Below are 21,579 nucleotides of genomic sequence, written 5' to 3'. Positions count from 1 at the left end.
TTAAACGTTCACTTACTCTTCTATGTGAGAATTATATTCATAATTACTTATATTTTTATCACAATTTCCTTTATCCCCAAAAAAGCAGAATTTGTCAAATGAATGTAAATTTGTTTTACAATAAGTTGAATTTTCCCAGTGTCTATATTTCTTTTATAAATTGAGGATATTTATGGCTAATTCTAAGGTAGTAAACATTTTTCACGCATAGGAAATTAAATAACCGAGATGCAAAAACCACAATAGGTTATTCCATGATATAATGATGGGAAAGAGTTGCGCATATGGTGATTATGCATACCTTTTTTCTTCTTGTTTTTTTTCTTCGTATGCGGAACCTATTTCAATAAAAATTAAAAGTCTATTGTAAGTCAATATTTAAATTCTTAGTAAGAACAACCTTTAAAGTCGTTTGAAATTCTTCACCGTGTAACACAAAAGAAGAAATTAATAGCACATAATCTAGACCAATACACGTGTGATAACATTTACTTCACGGTTAAGTCGATGGAAGTAATTTGAGCAGAACCCACCTTGGAATGTTGATTTGAGCCGGCATTGTTATTATCACCATGTGGATCTTTCATTATTTCTGTTGAAAATAATATCAAGAAAACATGTTTAAAAAAAAACTTTCTGGATATATGGATTTTTGACGTGTTTGACATCGATCGTTGATAGTTGTTATTGTGAGTCTTTAAAATATAATTTTCAAAGATGAAGTGTAAGAATGAAAATTCGAGATAAGTTGTGAAATCAATTAATATATGACGAATACGTAGTGAAATAAACTCTTTATTTGATTTGAGCATCTCACCACCTCTAGACTAAAGTGTTTACTACTGAGGTAATTTCATACAATCACTTACTTGACTGAAGCTTGCTGTCAATTTTGCCATCTGGAGCAGCTATATCTTTTACGAATTCAAATACGTTGTCATCTGCGCCGATAATGTAAGTATAAAAATATCATGATATAAATCTTAATTATAATAAATCGTATTAAGAAATTAGAGAAAGTCTAAAATGAATTTTAATCAAATGTTACTAAACAAGAATATACATTCCAGGGATTGCGTTAACCCCATATTCGGCTTACCAATACCAGAGTGGGACCCTCATTTTATTACAAGATGGGGTTCATTTATCACAGAATATATTTCTCCAAATTTTCTCAATATTACGCAATATACAAATACAATCATCATAAAAAACGGTATATCTCGCATTCAACATTTCAGAGAATGTATAACAGATACGTATACAGTGACATGCATTGAGATTTACCAAAACGAAACTGGTTAAAATTATCTGAGTGAATATTTTATGTATTAGAGTCAGAATTTATTTATTTGAAGGTTTATAGTTCACATAATCATTGTTTATACAATAATTAAAACTTCTATGTACATATCACATGGAAGACACAATTAATACATCGTACAGATTCAAAATTATCACCCGACGATTATACAAAACAAGGTACATTTCAGTAAATCACAAAGGAACATACCGTCAATGTGCTGGACCTCGTCGAACACACTGTCTGGTATATCTGCATTAGATAACAGATGTATTATACGTGGGTTTCCTTTCTCGAAGGCTATTTCTAATGGCGTCATGGAAAACTATAAAACAATAGAGAAAAAATGCTTATCAATAGGAGTTATTTGAATTTTGAGAATTTGATTCTAAACTACATGAACTACAATATGATATATTAGTATGCAGGTATTAAAACACAAGACAACATACCAAATTGTGTATGTCTCTCTCAACACCATATTGAAGAAGTGAATTTACTACACCATCTTTAGAATTTCGAACAGCAAGATGCAATGGCGTGTCGCCATTCTGTCAATAAAAAACGGAGAGTTAATGGTCCAAATTCACTGTTAATACACCTTCGAGATGAACAAATGTATCCACACAAAATAACAAGCAGATAAATAATAAAAACAAATTAGATAATTATAAAACGATGGCGTAAAAAGAAATACCCAGTATAGTTTGTGCATCAATGTTGTTTTGAATTCAATATCTTCAGATTAAATTTCCCATATACATAGAATTTATCGGCAGAACGCTTTATAAAAACTAGTATGCCAATGCTTTTCAAGCTACAAATTCAAGCTTACATTTCAATTCATCATCATTTCTCACAGAACACTAATTTTTAAGAAGTGGATTTACGGAATAAAAAAATGCAGCATAGTGTTAGTGTCACATTCAGTGTGAAATATTTTGTGTCAATAAAGCAAGTAGAATCGTATGCAACTACTATGCATGTGTTGCAAATTATAAGTTCACCAAAACCTCTGAACTCTGAACAATGGTATATTGTCGGTGTACAACCTGTGTACTATACTGAGTAATACAAATACCTATCATTAAACTAAATACAGAATTGCAGGATAATATGGGAACAATAACAATATTTAAGAACAATATGGTATTAGTACAAAATATACAAGAGGGCGTACAATATACAAGTATGAAAATTAAAAATCGAAATTGTTGTTTCTATAAATCAAAATATTTATATCGCGTGACGACAAACTCACCTCGTCACGTGGTTCTTTGGAGACACCAGCTTTCAGAAGTGTTTCTAGGACTGGGCTATAATTATTGATTAATGAATATTTACCAATTGCAGCTAAATGAAGAGGAGTGCGTTTCTTCTGAAAAATTGAAAGCACGAATAAATTTATCTGGATTTCTGCTGATCATCTAGCTGGTGAAGTAAGTTAGTTTGATTAGGATAAATTGTGTGTACAACAGATGTCACTGAGGTAAGTTACTTTTATATAGAATGAATAACTGGTGATCCTTCAGTTTAGAATAGCCTAAACAATAAAGGTAATTAAGCAATCGTGTTTATTTTTGGATAAATCACACAAAATTGTGGAAAAATACGGGAACAATAACAATAGTAAAATAATGGCATTAGAACAAGGTTTACACGAAATGACATAAATAGTGCTGCTATTGACAATGAAACAATTAATTCATTCAAGAGGAGCGTACACTGTGGTAAAAAATACACATTTATTGGTATTATTATTGGTTATTGGCGAGGGGGCGAAGGTCTTTGTCCGAGGACGAGCCAAAACAGATGGACTTATGATAATGAGCGGGAAAAACACAGAGAGAAAGTCAAACAATGACGTGGCACTACAAGTCGAATGACGACAAATCATACAAAAACTAACCAAACGCAAATGAACAGAAACTTCTGTAATTTTAAAACCTAGTTTGGCACATATTGATAAAACTATTTCAAAATATCTACACAGTTATTATAATCTTAATAATCGTATTAGTTAATGCAAGCAGATTTAACTTTTGACATCATGACTGACTAATATAAAAGTACGTCGATATCTCAACATTTCGGTTGTTTTAAACACTATTTCATGAATTATTATTGGAAATTATATTATTTCAGATATTATTTAAACTCTCCAAGCCGCCGAACGTCAAGCAACGTCAAGCAACAAGTAAATAAAAGCCCACGTTTTGAATTGAATCTATAGTTATTAATTATAATACCATGTACCCACAAAACCTGAGTGCATATTTTGCGTCATTCCCGTAATAACCTTATAACAATACATCATTCCTTGCTAGCTGTATTCATTTAATAACAGATAACAACCCGAAATGGCAATGGACAATTTTTCGCGCTCTATGAACTCAATATCTGGTTGTGTTTGAACGCGGCTGTACTACTTTGAACACGTTCGAATTGTATTTTACAAATGGGAAATTATTTTATTTTCGGTATCAGATGTATTATAATTTTTATCGTTATCTAAAGATATTGATTTAAAACCGTACTAATGCACACATTCAGAAAAATCCAGAAAAGTAATAATATATAAATAATTCTTGCAATGAAATTGTCATATCAATAGAACAGTCCTCGAGAAAATGTATGCTTCAACATATAACCTGGTCTGGGCAAAGTCAATGTCACGAGGTGTATTGCTAAAAAGACACAATTGATATTATGCGCCTAGTCGCCCATTTTGACAAACTTTGATTTACAAACATGTCTTATCATAATTTAAAGGTCACTGTGACCTTATTCAAAATTATTTAATTTGTACTCCATAAAAGTATATACTGAACATTATCATATGTTTTGTGTTGTTGATGTAACATTTTCTGTCTGCATTTGGTCAAGATCTAAAGAAAAAATATGTTTACTATGAATTTATTATTTTATTCTGTTTTAAAAAGAATGAGAACCTGTTTGTAAATTTTATATGATCAATTTAATTTGGGAAAAAAACACAAACTGTACACACTTTATTCTTTTATCCAAGATTTTGTATGATCATATTTTTATAATTTATACTATTTTGAAGTAGTGTTTTTGAGTGAACTTAAAAAAACATTTTTTAGAGAAATTTAGAAACAATACAGCAAAGGAAACACAGGCGTACACTACTGTACACTATTATGTAACACATATTTACAACAGCATAGTATACAAAACAGAAAATGATGTATTTATTAGTTAAACAATTCAAACTTAGCATGATTAATGTAATTATTGATCCGGTGGTGACAATATATAGTGTGTGTGCTAATTTGCATATCTGGATATTATTTGCATATATTATTTGTTGTGGACAAAGTCGTATCTGGTGTTTCTATGTTGATCTTCTCCAAACTTGGTATGGTTAGTTTACTTATGGTTCCGGTTCTGACAACATATTGTGTGTGTGCTAATTTGCATACGTTTGCATATATTTATTCTTATAGACCAAATTGTGTCTAGCATTTCTATGCTGACTTTTTCCAAACTGTATTGACTGTCCTGCTTATTTTTAAAACTTGCTCTCAATTTACAAATTCTCTCCATTCACACTAAAGCTTTTCAGTGTTTAACTTAAATTGCAAGAACAAAGAGTTCAACAATTTCTAGCAACTACATACAGATTTGTTCAGTGTAATCAACCAGATTTAAAAATAGCATACACTGCCTTATAGTTACTGTAATAGCAGTGTAAGGTACCCAAAGCTGTAACTGCTGGATTTCTTGTTTTATTTACATATTAAGACATTTGAACAAAGTGATTTATTGAATTTAACACACAAAAATCACCAATACCTGTAAATAGCATTTTATCTATTTGGAAACTGTAACATGTTTAACTAACCGGATGCAACACATACATGTGCGGTCAGAAGGGATTTAAATTTTGAGCAGTCTGTATGAAAAGGGGGGATGATTTTTAGCATCGCTGTCGACTTTGTCGAGCGGAGCTTATCATATGAGTGATTGTCCGTCTTCGTCCGTCTGTCGTCCTTGTCAATGTTTTACTTTTTCGACTTCTTCTTGAAAACTACAAGCCTGAATGCTTTGATACTTGGTGTATATGTACCTTGGGTAAATCTCTCTCAGATTTGTTCATTTTGTAATGATATCTTTAATTCTCTAATTTTGGTGAATACTTTTGTCATTTTTGGTACAAAGTGATATTTTCGACTTCTTGTTTAAAACCACAATCATATATGATGAAAAATGATATTTTTGAATTCTTGTTGAAAACAAGTCCCATTGCATTGATACTATGCATATTGTTCATTTTCTAATGATATCTTCTGTTCTTTAATTAAAATGTGCATTGCTAACAGCGGAGCTATCTCAACCGAGAGGCTGCTTGTTAAAAACTTCTATCTGAAAAGGGGTTTAGTTTTCTCACTTACAAATGTATTACTACAGCTGCTAACAATATTGTATAATTTTATCTTACCACTTTGTTGTAAATTCATATTTTACCCCATTTATGCATTTTATCGTTTTTTCGGACTGCTATGTTTTTAGTCCCTGTTCGGACGAAGTCCGAAAACTAAACTTATGATTCGGTCTCCGTTCGTGCGTCTGTGCGTTTGTGCGTTCGTGCGTCTGTGCGTCTGTGCGTCCGTCCAGAGTCATATCTCAGAATCCCTTGGACCTATTCCGTTCATTCTTTGTATGTGCCAAGTACTTTATGTGGGACATATGCACATGCAGTGGTTTAGCGATTGGATTCAAAATGGCCGACTGGCAGGCATCTTGTTTTTTGAAAATGCGGTATTTTGGACATGCTTTGTCAGTTTTCATTCAAACTTGGTACATAGCTATACATGTTAGGATACATGTCCATGACGATTTATTTCACAATTGGATCAAAGATGGTCAACTGGCAGCCATCTTGTTTTTTGAAAATGTTGTATTTTAGACATGCTTTGTCAGTTTTCATTCAAATTTAGTACATAGATCATACATGTTAAGATACATGTCCCTGGCCATCCGTGAGTTCCCGAGTCTGTCCGTCCATCCATGTGTCCGTCCATGTGTCCATCCGTCTGTCCGTCCGTCTGTGTGTGTGTGTGTGTCTCTCTGTCCAGAGTCATATTTCAGAATCCTGTGGACTGATCCTATTCATTCTTTGCATGTGCCTAGTACCTTATGTGGGGCATATGCACATGCCGTGGTTTCGTGATTCGATTCAAAATGGCCGACTGGCAGCCATCTTGTTTTCTGAAAATGTTGTATTTTGGACATGCTTTGTCAGTTGTCATTCAAACTTGGTACATAGTTTATACATATTAGGATACATTCCCATGACGATTTATTTCGCAATTGGATCAAAGATGGTCGACTGGCAGGCATCTTGTTTTTTTATGCGGTATCTTGGACGTGCTCTGTCAGTTTTCATTCAAATTTCGCACATACATGTACTTTATACATGTTACGATGATTGTCCATGACAATTTGTTTCAAATTCTGGTAAACGATGGCCGATTGACAGCCATCTGACTTTTTGGCCTTACAACTATATTTCCACAATTTATGTACCATTTTCATTCGTATTTGGCATACATCATACATATCAGTGTTTCATAATCAGATCATAGATGGCCGAATAACGACTGTTTTTATTTTTGGCCATATTACTACTACACGGAACACGTGTTTTGATGTAAATAAACAATCTGTTGTATACGCCACTTGGAACTCAAGTTTCAAGGACACGCTCGCGACAACCCCTCCGCTTTAATACGACGAGCACAAAGAGAACTTTGACAAATTTAACGGGGACTGTGTCATTTTCAATGATTTGTTTTTAATTGTAATTTTATCATATTATTTTGTAGTCATTTTATTTTATACCCTATTTATGCATTTCTTTGTGTTCTCGTCATTTTTGCAGTGGATTGTTCAATTTTATGTAAAATTTTATATCTATATGCTTTGCATGAAAAACCATTTATGGATGTATTGTTTTAAATGAATAAATTACAAATTACAATTCCACATTTGGACCTCAAAACAAATCGATTTGTCCATGGTGTCAGCGATTATTTCCTTCAGCACATTCATCATCCCTATCCAACCACATCTGGTGCTACTGGTAACTTCACTGTCCCTTACATGTGTTTAACCATTACACAGCATAATTTTCAATACGCCACTATTAAACATCTGAACTATGCCCCCCAACCCTAAAAAGCATGGGCAGTGGAAGCATTTTCAAACAAGAGCTGAAGAAAATGCTTCTCAGTGAGTGATATTTATCTATGTACATAGAGCATATTCATTTTAAAAGTATGCAAATTTGAATACTCTTATTAAATAATTGTAATATCATTCATTCATTGTGATGATTGATTATACTATTTACTGGTTGATCTCATTTATTTAATTCATTACTTTTGTTTGTTTACTGTGACTTTTATGACGACTTAATTTATTTTATTTAATATATAGACTAGTCCAAATGGACTATTTCCTTGGTCCCCGCCAGTATTATACAATTTTGTCCCGTACATGAACATGTAAATATTTTGTTTGTATACTGGTGAAATAAATAAATATAAATATAAATCTAGAACCAGTGATCATATTCAGACAAAACTCGGCAATCGGATAGTATGGGAACGAAAGTTTTTTTTACAAATCTGTGCATATTTAATCAGGAAAATTTGCATTATAATGAATTCTTCTGGTGCTAATATTTCAAAACAAAATCGTCACATACAACCCAGAACACTGAAAAATATATTTCTAATAACCGGATGAAATCACAGATAATTTAAGGCACTCGTTGTTGGTGTCAATCTGTGCATAATTAATTCACTTTAACTTATAACTTTTTTGTATGAATAAATTCTTGTTCCAATTGTACCTTGATAACTAATCTTAATATTTAAGTAGTAGATATGCAGTAACCGCATGTCAACAAGCTATTCTGATATCTGCATTAGGAGCATATATATTGCATGTTATATATTATATATTTACTTCTCAAGAAAGCTGGCACAAAATAAAATGTTGTAGTATATTTCTGTACGGTTTAAATTAAGGCTTATTGTACATTTCTTTTTATTCACAGGATAAATGCAGTACACCAATTAACTAAGGAGTTGTAATGAACACCGGATTAGTGGAAATTTGTCAGATCCTGACCCTCCTGAACCTTGCATACATGCAACCTGATATTGTTTTGTTTTGCAAATGTGTATTTAATATTAACTTGAATAAATGATTTTCTCAAATGATACATTTTAGGTGTTTGTTTTGTTTCCCAGTCTACTTCACGAATAGTTCAATAATTTATAAAACATGATGTTCAAAAGTGCCCTCAATAAATGTCCACTAATATTAATTATAAATAAATGGAAGTTCAAAAGTATCCTATTTACTTTCAAAAGTATACTCGTAATATCTTAGTTAGGCAATAGAAGATTTCAATAAATGTCTACTAATATTAATTATAAATAAATGGAAGTTCAAAAGTATCCTATTTACATTCAAAAGTATACTGGTAATATCTTACAGTTATGTAACATAAGATTTCAATAATTGTCAACTAATATTAATTATAATTAAATGGAAGTTCAAAAGTATCCTATTTACGTTCAAAAGTATACTCGTAATATCATAATGTTATGTATTAGAAGATTTCAATAAATGTCTACTAATATTAATTATAAATAAATGGAAGTTCAAAAGTATCCTCTTTACATTCAAAAGTATACTGGTAATATCTTACAGTTGTGTAATAGAAGATTTCAATAAATGTCTACTAATATTAATTAAATAAATGGAAGTTCAAAAGTATCATATTTACGTTCAAAAGTATACTCGTAATATCATAATGTTATGTATTAGAAGATTTCAATAAATGTCTACTAATATTAATTATAAATAAATGGAAGTTCAAAAGTATCCTATTTACATTTAAAATTATACTCGTAATATCTTACAGTTGTGTAATAGAAGATTTCAATAAATGTCTACTAATATTAATTATTAATAAATGGAAGTTCAAAAGTATCCTAGTTACATTCAAAAGTATACTGGTAATATCTTACAGTTTGGTAATAGAAGATTTCAATAAATGTCTACTAATATTAGTCATAAATAAGTTTACATTGAAATTCTTATTTTTCAACGAAGTTAAAAAGCATCATTTTTTTGGCGTTCTAAAACCTCGTAATATCGCAAGTTTAACAAGTCTTAGAAAGGGTATTGAGGCCAGAAATAAAAATCTTGTACTGAAGCTCAAAAATTACAGTTGTACGAAATATGTCAAAACTCAAGATTGTTCGAATTAGCTCATTGATATACTTAAAATAAAATATTCAGATACGTTTTTCATGCATAGTTTGTCTCTAGAAAATGGGGGAAACATTTATCATTCACCATTTTTCATGAAATTAAACAATCATTATTATTCTAATATGCATATTCAGATAATTACCGAAAGTAATATGGATGCAGACTGCATCAATGTATGTGCCTATCATATTTCGTTCAAATCTGTTGAGTTGTTGAGATAATCCATAATTAGTAATGTGCAAATGAGGCAATTTACATATGGAAATTATCTCTAAAAGTAGGGGCCATAAAAATGATGTCAATCTATATCCCTACCAAATTTAGTTCAAATCTGTTGAGTGTTGATGAATGAATCCAAACTTAGTGAAAAAATGCAAATTGCTAATTTACATATGTAAATTACCCAATAGTAATATTGCCTGCAAATAACATCAATGAGCACCCGTATCAAATTTGGTTCAAATCCGTTGAGTTTTCATGAGATAATCCCAATTTACTAAAGAATGAATATGGAAATTGTCTAATTTACATATTTAACATTAACAGATTTTGTATAAGTATTCATATTTCTTTTCAAATATCTTCAAATTTCATTTATCGTCCGTTTAGACAACCTCAGAAAGTGAAGTTTATGTGTAAAACGCCTGCATTTGTGGTGAGCAGGCAGTAACATGAATTAAATATGCTATCAGACAGTACCACCTAAGCTTCTGTTCTTTGGGACATGGGACCCTTTTGAACGCAAGGACCCTTTGAACTCCTAACATACGTGGCACTAAAAGTCGAATGACAACAAGTCATACAAAAACTAACCAAACGCAAATGAACAGAAACCTCTGTAATTTTAAAACCTAATTTGGCACATATTGATAAAACTATTTCAAAATATCTACATACAGTTATTATAATCCTAATAATCATATTAGTTAATGTAAGCAGATTTAACTTTTGACATCATGACTGACTAATTTAAAAGTACGTCGATATCTAAACATTTCGGTTGTTTTAAACACTATTTCATGAATTATTTTTGGAAATTATTTTATTTCAGATAATATTTAAACTCTTCAAACCGCCGAACGTCAAGCACCATTTTTTATATAAAGTATATAAAAGCCCACGTTTTTAATTGAATTTAAAACCCGAGTGCATATTTTGCGTCATTCCTGTAATAACCTTATAACAATACATCATTCCTTGCTAGTTGTATTCATTTAATAACAGATAACAACCCGAAATGGCAATGAACAATTTTTCGCGCTCTATGAACTCAATATCTGTTAGTGTTCAAATGCGACTGTACTATTCACACATTCAGAAATATCCAGAAAAGTAATAACAAAAATAATAATTCTTGCAATGAAATTGTCATATCAATGAAGCATTCCTCGTGAAATTGTCATATCAATAGAACAGTCCTCGAGAAAAAGTATGCTTCAACATATAACCTGGTCTGGGTAAAGTCAATGTCACGAGGTGTATTGCTAAAAAGACACAATTGCTATTATGTGCCCAGTCGGGTAGACGCATTTGACACTCCTCGACTAGAAAGTACGAATTGTTATGTGACCTCGATGTGACCCTTGGAAAAACTGTACGAGTATCCGTATGGTGATTGAACAAGTGTCGCGGGCCAATTAACGATAGACACAATTAGCTGTGTGACGTTATACTATTTTAAAACTGAGTTCAGGGTCGTTGCTGCTCGAGATCTTGTTCAATAAAGGGGGTCTACACTTTGCACGACCCTGAATGCTGACGAGCAGTACGACCACAGTCGAACCCGGCGTTTAACATTCGTCCGAATGCCAACCTGGAAGGGAGCCCTTGCACTATGGACGTGAAGACAGCAACCCCGGTCGCTGGCTACTTAAAATTCACCGGGCGACGCCGCCGACTGATACTTTTCGACACACGTCGGGAAACGTTATGCATGGTTACTAAAAAATTAGTAACCGTGCGTCATGTAACGAACATTCATACACACAATGAACATTCATCGAGTTATTATACTATAATTTCTAGAATTGTTCTTTTCCTAGCCAGTTTATTTATGTAATGTTTTACGAGTGCGTATCACTGATATATGTGACGAATAGGGAATGCCGCTTCTTCCTGGTCGTCGAATCATTCCCTATCTTGCAGTGGTATCTAAAGTGCAAAATTTCGTAAACCCACCTCTTAAGAATAGAAAAGTTGCGTCCGGTGCGTGGTGAGGGTCGCGTTTAATGCCGAAACTTTGCAGGTACGGGCGATTTTGCTGGGAAGAACTGTATCAAGCGTGTATTTTGTTGTTTACGTAATTCATTACACTGGCAATGTCGGAACTTCCGTTTTGTTTTAACAAAAAAAATAATTGACATTTTAGCCTATTTAGCGTGATCGCGAAAACTAGCGTGCCCGCGAAAGAAATCCTGACTAGACGCATCTGCAGGCGACCCTCTGCGTTGTAGTGAACACCGGAGCGGAATCACCCCGGTGATTATGCTAATCAATTAAAAGTTGTTGACGAATAAGCTCCGATGTTTGAATCACATTTCCATTGTCATTTTTGTTAGGGAAATATCTAAACCCCAGCACCACTACCACCATACCAAGGATTTTAAATTGTTTTAATAGTCTTATTTGATACTGGATGTTGTTGAGGAAATCGGATAATAATTTATCGCAATCTAAATATATTGATTTCAAAACCGGTACCGTATTCAAAACAGTCAGTTCACATGCAGAGCAATACATAAATTTTGCAAAAGATAATGTTTACCCTATTACACTCACCTTATCACATGGTTCTTTTTTCACATTTGCTTTCAGGAGTATTTGAACTGTAGAATCATGTCCATTTTTTGCAGCCAAATGAAGCGGTGTCTTATGTGTCTGAAAGGCAAAAGTTAAAATGATGACATAAGTTAAATGCAAATCGATGCAGCAAATGCCTACACAGATGGAAACAAAGCAAGAAAATAAATAAAAACAGATTTTACAATGAAACTACTTTATCAATAGAGCAGGCTTCATGGCAATGTAAGCACGGGCACATAACATCATAATTATCTAGTCTAAGCATGGTCATGATAAGTAAACAAATCAAATAATTAATAATCCTTGTCAAGTATAAATGAATTCCAGTGACTTTCACATTAACAGTCAAACAGTCGGCTCAACTATATTATGTCAGAAGTAAAATATTTTTTTTTAATTGATACAATATGGATTACAATTTATAGTAATCTAAATATATTGATTTCAAAACCAGTCTAATGCGCATATGCAGTGGTTGTCTTGTATTCAAAACGGCCAGTTCACATGCACATTAAAAAATTCAGAACAATACATGAAAGTTGTAAAAGATAATGTTAGTTATGTTTACTATGTTACACTTACGTAATCACGTGGATCTTTTTCCACACCTGCTTTCAGGAGTATTTCTACTGTGGAATCACGTCCATTTTCTGCAGCCAAATGAAGCGGTGTGCAATATAACTGGAAGACAAAGTGCATATTGATAACAAATGAACAAACGCGCACCATATGATATAACATGCATATATAGCAACACGCATCATGTGTGTTGTCTTAAACTGAAATGTGTAACCAAACATATTGTTCACACAAGACACCACATTGGTACAGTAATTTTATTATAACTTTTAGGAAAGTAGAACATTCAATACATAATATACATTGTTAGTTTATATTTTGAAATATTCTTCAGTTATTATGAGAAACTGACTGAATATTTGTATTAATTTGTCCTTTACGTATCTTAACGATACAATGTGACAATCGCGTACATTAGTTAATATTCTTATTCTATGTCATCTAAAGACGTTGATTTTTAAAAAGCCACAACAGTATACAGAATTACATTTTTTCATATTCAAACAAAATACTAACGGCAGACCGTAATGATGAACCGCATGGTGTAGTGTGACATTTATGATTAAAGCACTCCAATGTGCTGACACAGAGTCATACAAAGCCATAAAATAAATAAAAATATGTAATTCCCATGTACATTGCAATTAACCTACTATATCAATGAAGCTGGCCTCATTGACAATGTGTGCTTGAACACAAAACATCATAATCACCTGGTCTAAACAGGGTCAAGATAGGTCATATATTTACGTCACAATAATCAATGGTCACTAAACGAATACATTCCAGTGACTACAACCATAATTATAGTCGACTCAATTCTATTATGTCAGAGGTAAAATAATTATCCAATAATTTTAATTGATACAAATATTGATGAGAAAATTGGATTATAATTTATAGTAATCTAAATTGATTTCAAAACCAGTCTAATGCGCACATGCAGTGGTTGTCTTGTACTCAAAACAGCCAGTTTACATGCACATTAGAAAATTCACAACAATACATGAACGTTGTAAAAGATAATGTTAGTTATGTTTACTGTGTTATACATACGTTATCACGTGGATATTTTTCCACATCTGCTTTCAGGAGTATTTCTACTGTAGAATGATGTCCTTTTTTTGCAGCATAATGAAGTGGTGTCTGATTCCTCTGAAAGACAACAGGTTTAATAACAGAAGATAAATACCAAATTAATGCAGTAATAATAGATTTAAGTGAACCTTGGGTCCTATCAAGACAACTGAACATACGCGCACCATATGATATAACATGCATATATAGCACACACGCAATATGTGTGTTGTCATAAACTGAAATGTGTAACCAAACATTGTACACACAAGACACCACATTGGTACAGTAATCTTATTATGATTTATTAGGAAAATAAGTCATTCAATACTTAACATACATTGTTAGTTTATATTTTTAAATATTCAGTTACGAGAAACTGACTGAATATTATTGTTTGTCCGTTACGTATCTTAACACTACAATGTGATAATCTCGTACATTTGTTAATATTCCTATTTCAGAATGGTGTTGGGAAAAGATGATTACAATTCAATGAAATCTAAAAATGTTGATTTTAAAGTGACACCATAGTATACAGAATTTTTTTTCTTCAAATTATTCAATCAAAATACAAAAGGTTGACCGTAACGATGAATCGCATGGCATACTGTGACATTTATGGGTGAACCAACACTCCAATGTGCCTACACGGTTGGATACAAAGCAAGAAAATACATAAAAACAGATTTCCATGTACTGTGCATACGAGGCGCAATATGTAAAATTATTATTTTGTGTATACTAGAATAAAACGTACTAATAAGACCGTGGCGTCCGTGTTTTAAAATGATGTGTGCATTTTAAAAACGGCGTGACTGTGCGTTTTAATGGTGCGTGTTTTTAAATGACTGATGTGTGTATGTATTCATTAATTATATGTGCATTAAAAAATGATGTATGTATTTTAAATGACAGCTGTTTTTTTAAAAATGACGTGTGTTTGAAAACGACGTGTGTGTTTTTTAAAAATGACGTTTGTGAGGTCGAATGAAAATGTTTGTGTGTAAAAGGAAAAAAAAACGCGTGCATTAACCTTTTTATGCCTGTGAAGGCGCTATTTTTGAATGATTATTTTTGTGCGTGTGTGTGCAAAAAAACGCGTGCATTCACGTATTCACGCCAGTGGAGGCGTCGTCTCAAGTGGTAGCCATTTTCGTTTGTGTATTTCTATAACGTCAATACGGTACGTACAAAGGAACGTGCCCAGCACAAACGTTTTATTCATTCGGCCCTATAAATTTAACAACTTAAATAATATGAGTAACTAAGATTTGTGGTGTAATAATAAACTGTAGGTTTAGCATAAACCTCACAACATTTCTATGAAATGTACAATTATTACATACACACACACACACCATGTTACATGGTTCTTTTTCAACATTTGCTTTCAAGAGTATTTCTACTCATGAATGGGAAGAACACAAAGAAAAAGTCAAACAATGAAGTGGCACTACAGGTCGAATGGCAAGAAATCATACAAAAACTAACCAACTCAAATGAACAGAAACCTCCGTAATTTTAAAACCTGATCTGCCACATATTGATAACACGATTTCCAATAAATCTACATTCAGTTGTTACGAACGGGAATATGAGCTAGTCTCCCGCGAACCTGGCTGCCAATATCTCGCACTCCAGAACGCAACACTAAAGGTCAAACAAAGGCACACAGTCAGGATATGTCCAATAATACTAATTTAATAATACAATAAGCATAAACCAGTAACAGGAGTGATATAAATCACAAACCGGTCAACAATATACAATCACAATAAATATAACATTAATGATAATAGCCCTGCTCGGAATTGCCTACCCTACCTAAGTGCAGAACTCGTACTGCGTAGCTTCAGCGATAGTACAGTTACTCACAGCAACGTCGACGGCGATATCAGTTCTACAGCTCCAAACTACGAGGTCTCGGGGAATGCAAATTACACGACACTAACCGTAATGTTACACGACTTCCATACCGTCTGTGCAGAGAAAAGACCAATATCAGCAAACCACGCATTGTGGCGAAACACAGCTCTTTGAATAAAGTTGGTTTTACAGCGCAGAACCACAGCAGGCTGTTTTGCGTCTATCAGTCCCACATGCCGAATTGGTCAGGCATTATCTTGAGACATACGTTGGCTGCCACGTTGACACTGGAGCTGAACTGCACTGCACTGGTCGGGAACTGGGTGACAACTGACCAACTCGTGTTCACGTTCGTCTTGCACAAACACGAACAAAAGAATATTAATTAGCAATGACAATACATGCTGTCTATTCTAATTCCGCAGCTGGGCAAGCCTCACTAGCTAACTGGGCATTATCAAAATACATTTACTTTACAGCAAAAATAGAATATCATAACAAGTAATTATAATCCTAGTAACCGGATTGGTTAATGCAAGCAGATTTAACCTCGGACATCATGACCGACTATTATAAAGTACGTCGGTGTCTCAAAACTTCGGTCATTTTAAACATTGTTTCATGAATTGTAATTTGGAATTATATTATTTCAGATATTATTTAAACTCTACAAACCGCAAAACCTGTTTCACTTGTGTCGCGCAACGTTTTTTTACAAGTAAAGAAAAGCCCACGTTTTGAATTAAATTCATAGTTGTCAAATATAGTACCCATACATCCCCAAAACCTGAGTGCATACTTTGCGTCATTCGTAATAACCGTATGACAATTCATCTTACCTTGCTTGCGGTAAAAATTAATGACAGATAACAACCCAAAATGGCAATGGACAACTTTTCGCGCTCTACAAACTTTAATGTTCGAACGCGGCTGTACTACTTCTAACACGTTCGAACTATATTTTACGAATGGAAAAATATATTATAATTGTTGTAATATTATTATTTGATACTAAATGTTGGTTAGGAAATTTGAATATAATTCATCGTTATCTGCTTGAACCTGGTCAAGGCAAGGTCAATGTCACGAGGTGCTTGGATCATACAAGAACCGAATTATGTATTGTTAAAAGGTCACAATTGTTATGAGCCTAGTCGGTAGACGTATTTGACATTACATGAACAGAAAGTTGCATTATCATGTGACCTGATGTCATCCTTGGACAAAACTGAACGAATATCCGTATGATGAATGAACAGGTGCCGCGGGCCAATTAACGATCGACACAATTACTTGTGTGACGACATAGGATTTAAAAACTGAAACACCGTGGTTGTGGATTGTTGCTGCTCGAGATGTTGTTCAACAATTAGGGTCTACGCTTTGCACGACCCTGAAAGCTGGTGAGCAGTACCACCACCACCACTACATACTATCATAGTCGAATCTGGCGTTTAACATCAGTCTGAGGTCCAACTGGAAAGGAAGCCCTGGTGCTGTGAATGAGATCGTAGAGTTTGACGCTTCAACTCGTTAACTCTGGTCGCTGGCTACATAAAATTCACAGGGCGACTCCGCGGACTGATACTGTTCGACACACGCCGGGAAACGTCAGGTACCGAACAATACTTCACACATACTAGTTAGTCCTTGGCTTCGAGTTATGCGAAATTTCGTTATTAAACTATGTTAATGCATAGAATAGTTTTTTCCTGGCATGTTTATTTATGTAGGATGGTTACCGACCTTGCTGGGGTGTCTACAGAGCAAACTTTCTTAAACCCACCTCTTACCAATAGAAAAGGTGCGTGTTGAGAGTCGCGTTTAATACTGAACCTTTGCAGGGGCGGGCGATATTGCTGGGGAGAACTGTATCAAGCATATATTTTGTGTACCTAATAAACTATGGTTTCACGGAATTCATGTGTGGTGTCGTATGTGTAAGATTGGCCGGTGTGCATTATTGCTTCTTATTATATATGCATGTAATTATATTGAATTATACTGGTGCCCATCAGTCTCAATTATCCCTGTGTTACACGAATTGTGTAATTTTATATCCGTTAAGAACTCGCACGCGAGGTGATAAAAGTATTATTTGGTCTTTTAGGTTAATATTTGGCCTGCCCTCGTGAACGTGATGATTAATTAGATCACAATAATCCTTGGTCAAAAACAAATTAATTTAAGTGACTACAACTTATTGCCGAGCGATTGGATCAATTCTATTGTCTCAGATGTAGTATAATTTTGTGTAATATTATTTGATACGGAGAGTTGTTAAGGAAATCGGATTATAATTTATCGCAATCTAAATATATTGATTTCAAAACCAGTACTGTATTCAAAACAAGTGCACATGCACATTTAAATACAATACATGACCGTTACAAAAGATAATCTTTAATTATGTTTACTATGTTACACTTACGTTATCACGTGAATCTTTGTTCACACCTGCTTTCAGGAGTATTTCTACTGTAGAATCACGTCCATTTTCTGCAGCTGAATGAAGCGGTGTCTGACCTAACTGAACGACAAAAGGTTTAATGCTAACAGAAGATAAATACCAAATTGATGCAGCAAATGCCTACACAGATGGACACAAAGCATGAAAATAAATAAAAATAGATTTCCACGGTTTTTACAATGAAACTATTATATCAATGGAGCAGGCCTCATGGCAATGTAGGCATGGGCACATAACATAATTATCTAGTCTAAGCATGGTCATGATAAGTAAACAAATCAAATAAGTAATAATCCTTGTCAAGTATAAATGAATTCCAGTGACTATGACATTAACAGTCGGCTCAATTATATTATGTCAGAAGTAAAATATTTTTTTTTAATTGATACAATATGGATTACAATTTATAGTAATCGAAATATATTGATTTTAAAACAAGTCTAATGCGCATATGCAGTGGTTGTCTTGTATTCAAAACAGTCAGTTCACATGCACATTAAAAAATTCAGAACAATACATGAAAGTTGTAAAAGATAATGTTAGTTATGTTTACTTTGTTACACTTACATAATCACGTGGATCTTTTTCCACACCTGCTTTCATGAGTATTTCTACTGTGGAATCATGTTCATTTTCTGCAGCAAAATGAAGCGGTGTCCGATAAAACTGGAAGACAAAGTGCATATTGATAACAAATGAACAAACTCGCACCATATGATATAACATGCATATATACTGCAGTGTTCTCCCCAGACTTCATGTCAAGCATCACTTTCAATTTGCATAACAATACATCTAATTTGCATAATAATATTTGCATAATACTAGTAATCAGTTTTTCCCAACCAATTTGGTCAATCTACTAATACAATTAATTAATACAATTAAGACAAGATATTTTTATATTTGATAAATTTTATATCATTTTACTGCATTGTATTTTATGTTTTTGTATCAAGTCAAATAAAGTTTGAAATAGAACAGCATAAAAAGGAAAACAAATTGAAAAACTTGTGTTATAGCTAGTCAGTGAATATAATGTTATCCATGGATGTAACTGGTTCATCATTGTGTACAAGTTTTAGTGCCCATGTCACTGTCAGTTCATATAACGTCGGGGGAAAACATCTTTTGGTTAAATTTATAAAGTCGGCGAGATATCGAAATATGTTGAAATAAATCAATAATTAGAAAAAAATTCTACAATGGCAGTTCGGCACTAATAGTCGGCGATTTTTCATTGCTATATACCTTGTGAGTAACGCTACGATCACCGTAACATTGTCAGCTGTCGGCATTGCGTTGGACAGGTATTCACTGCTGCTATTGCGATCATCGGTATCTGACTTTTTGGTGTAAAATACACAAATTGTTTATTAAAACGGTTCATTGACTATTATCATAGGCAATACATCAAAATCGCTAACGAGATCTTGTTTTTAAACATCGCGGAAAAACATGCACTCTGCGCCGCCATCTTTGTTACCTCGATCAGAGCCCCCCTGTAACCCAGCATGCATCGGTCACAAGGTTGCAACGTGCATTATGTCGCCTTAGGGCGGCGTTCTTCGCTACTAAGGCATCCTATGAATGGGGTATTTCCAGAGGTCAGGGTTCGTTTTTTCTTAACCCGTCTCGTCTGCTGTTGAATTATTCACACTTTTCTTTCCAATGCGACTTAATTTCACTTGTTTTTTTTAAATTTTGGGGTAATTAATGTCACCGGCGATTGAGTGATAAAAAATCGGAGTGCAGCAAATCGGGGTTGATCTTCCCGACGTACGCCGTGACTTGTTTTGTCACATTGTTGCCGTTGCGTGCAATGGGCAAATTATTGCTACTCTAGTATTTTTGTTTGGATTTGGAGGCTCTGCACCCCGGCTCTGCATCCTTGAAAGACTTCGCAACTTATTGCAGACTTCCGTTTTTATCACTGTCTTTGTATGGCTAACAAAAGCGGGATTACCTTTCGATCAATACATGTTATTGTTTTAAATTCGTGCAAGACGAGACTGACACTTGTAAACAAAGCAATAAGCATCACGGGCCAGTGACCAAGCGTCACGGACAAAGGGCAAGCATCACGGCCGAGTGTCCAAGCGTCACGGTACCGTGTCGCTTCAGAGGCCTGGGGAGAACACTGTATAGCAACACGCAATATGTGTGTTGTCATAAACTGAAATGTGTAACCAAACATATTGTACACACAAAACACCACATTGGTACAGTAATCTTATTATGATTTATTAGGAAAATAAGTCATTCAATACTTAACATACATTGTTAGTTTATATTTTTAAATATTCAGTTATTATGAGAAACTGACTGAATATTATTGTTTGTCCGTTACGTATCTTAACAATACAATGTGATAATCTCGTACATTTGTTAATATTCTTATTTCAGAATGGTGTTGGGAAAAGATGATTACAATTCAATGAAATCTAAAAATGTTGATTTTAAAGTGACACCATAGTATACAGAATTTTTTTTCTTCAAATTATTCAATCAAAAGACAAGAGGATGACCGTAACGATGAATCGCATGGCATACTGTGACATTTATGGGTGAACCAACACTCCAATGTGCCTACACGGTTGGATACAAAGCAAGAAAATACATAAAAACAGATTTCCATGTACTGTGCATACGAGGCGTTGAATGTACAATTATTATTTTGTGTATACTAGAATAAAACGTACTAATAAGACCGTGGCGTCTGTGTTTTAAAATGATATGTGCATTTTAAAAACTGCGTGACTGTGCGTTTTAATGTTGCATGTTTTTAAATGACTGATGTGTGTATGTATTCATTAATTATATGTGCATTAAAAATGATGTATGTATTTTAAATGGCGTGTGTATTAAAATGGCGTATGTTTTAAAAATTATGTATGTTTTAAAATGACGTGTGTGTTTTAAAAATTATGTGTATATTAGAATGACGTGTGTTTTAAAATGACGTGCGTGTTTTTTAAAAATGACGTTTGTGAGGTCGAATGAAAATGTGTGTGTGTAAAAAGAAAAAAACGCGTGCATTAACCTTTTTACGCCTGTGAAGGCGCTATTTTTGAATGATTATTTGTGTGTGTGTGTGTGTGTGTGTGTGTGTGCAAAAAAACGTGTGCATTCACGTATTCACGCCAGTGGAGGCGTCGTC

The 21,579-nt window shown here is 33.6% G+C and overlaps 1 protein-coding gene across 1 annotated transcript in view; it reads right to left on the bottom strand.

Annotated features, from left to right (window-relative positions):
• Window positions 1-21,579, bottom strand: part of LOC102808375 (uncharacterized) — a 32,464-nt gene that overhangs the window by 5,264 nt on the left and 5,621 nt on the right. The window contains exons 5-15 of the mRNA XM_085494378.1: window positions 18,987-19,085; window positions 18,381-18,479; window positions 14,060-14,158; window positions 13,007-13,105; window positions 12,401-12,499; window positions 2,565-2,681; window positions 1,756-1,854; window positions 1,514-1,628; window positions 870-941; window positions 534-592; window positions 302-338 (exon numbers count right to left, since the gene is read on the bottom strand). Of these exons, the coding sequence (XP_085350504.1) occupies window positions 302-338; window positions 534-592; window positions 870-941; window positions 1,514-1,628; window positions 1,756-1,854; window positions 2,565-2,681; window positions 12,401-12,499; window positions 13,007-13,105; window positions 14,060-14,158; window positions 18,381-18,479; window positions 18,987-19,085 (994 nt within the window). The remainder of the gene's footprint in view (window positions 1-301; window positions 339-533; window positions 593-869; window positions 942-1,513; window positions 1,629-1,755; window positions 1,855-2,564; window positions 2,682-12,400; window positions 12,500-13,006; window positions 13,106-14,059; window positions 14,159-18,380; window positions 18,480-18,986; window positions 19,086-21,579) is intronic.

The sequence above is a fragment of the Saccoglossus kowalevskii genome, chromosome 20, assembly GCF_978046115.1.
Source record: "Saccoglossus kowalevskii chromosome 20, keSacKowa6.1, whole genome shotgun sequence".
Lineage (NCBI taxonomy): Eukaryota > Metazoa > Hemichordata > Enteropneusta > Harrimaniidae > Saccoglossus > Saccoglossus kowalevskii.
Note: the sequence above shows the minus strand (reverse complement) of the source record. Positions and strands in the feature narration are given on the sequence as shown.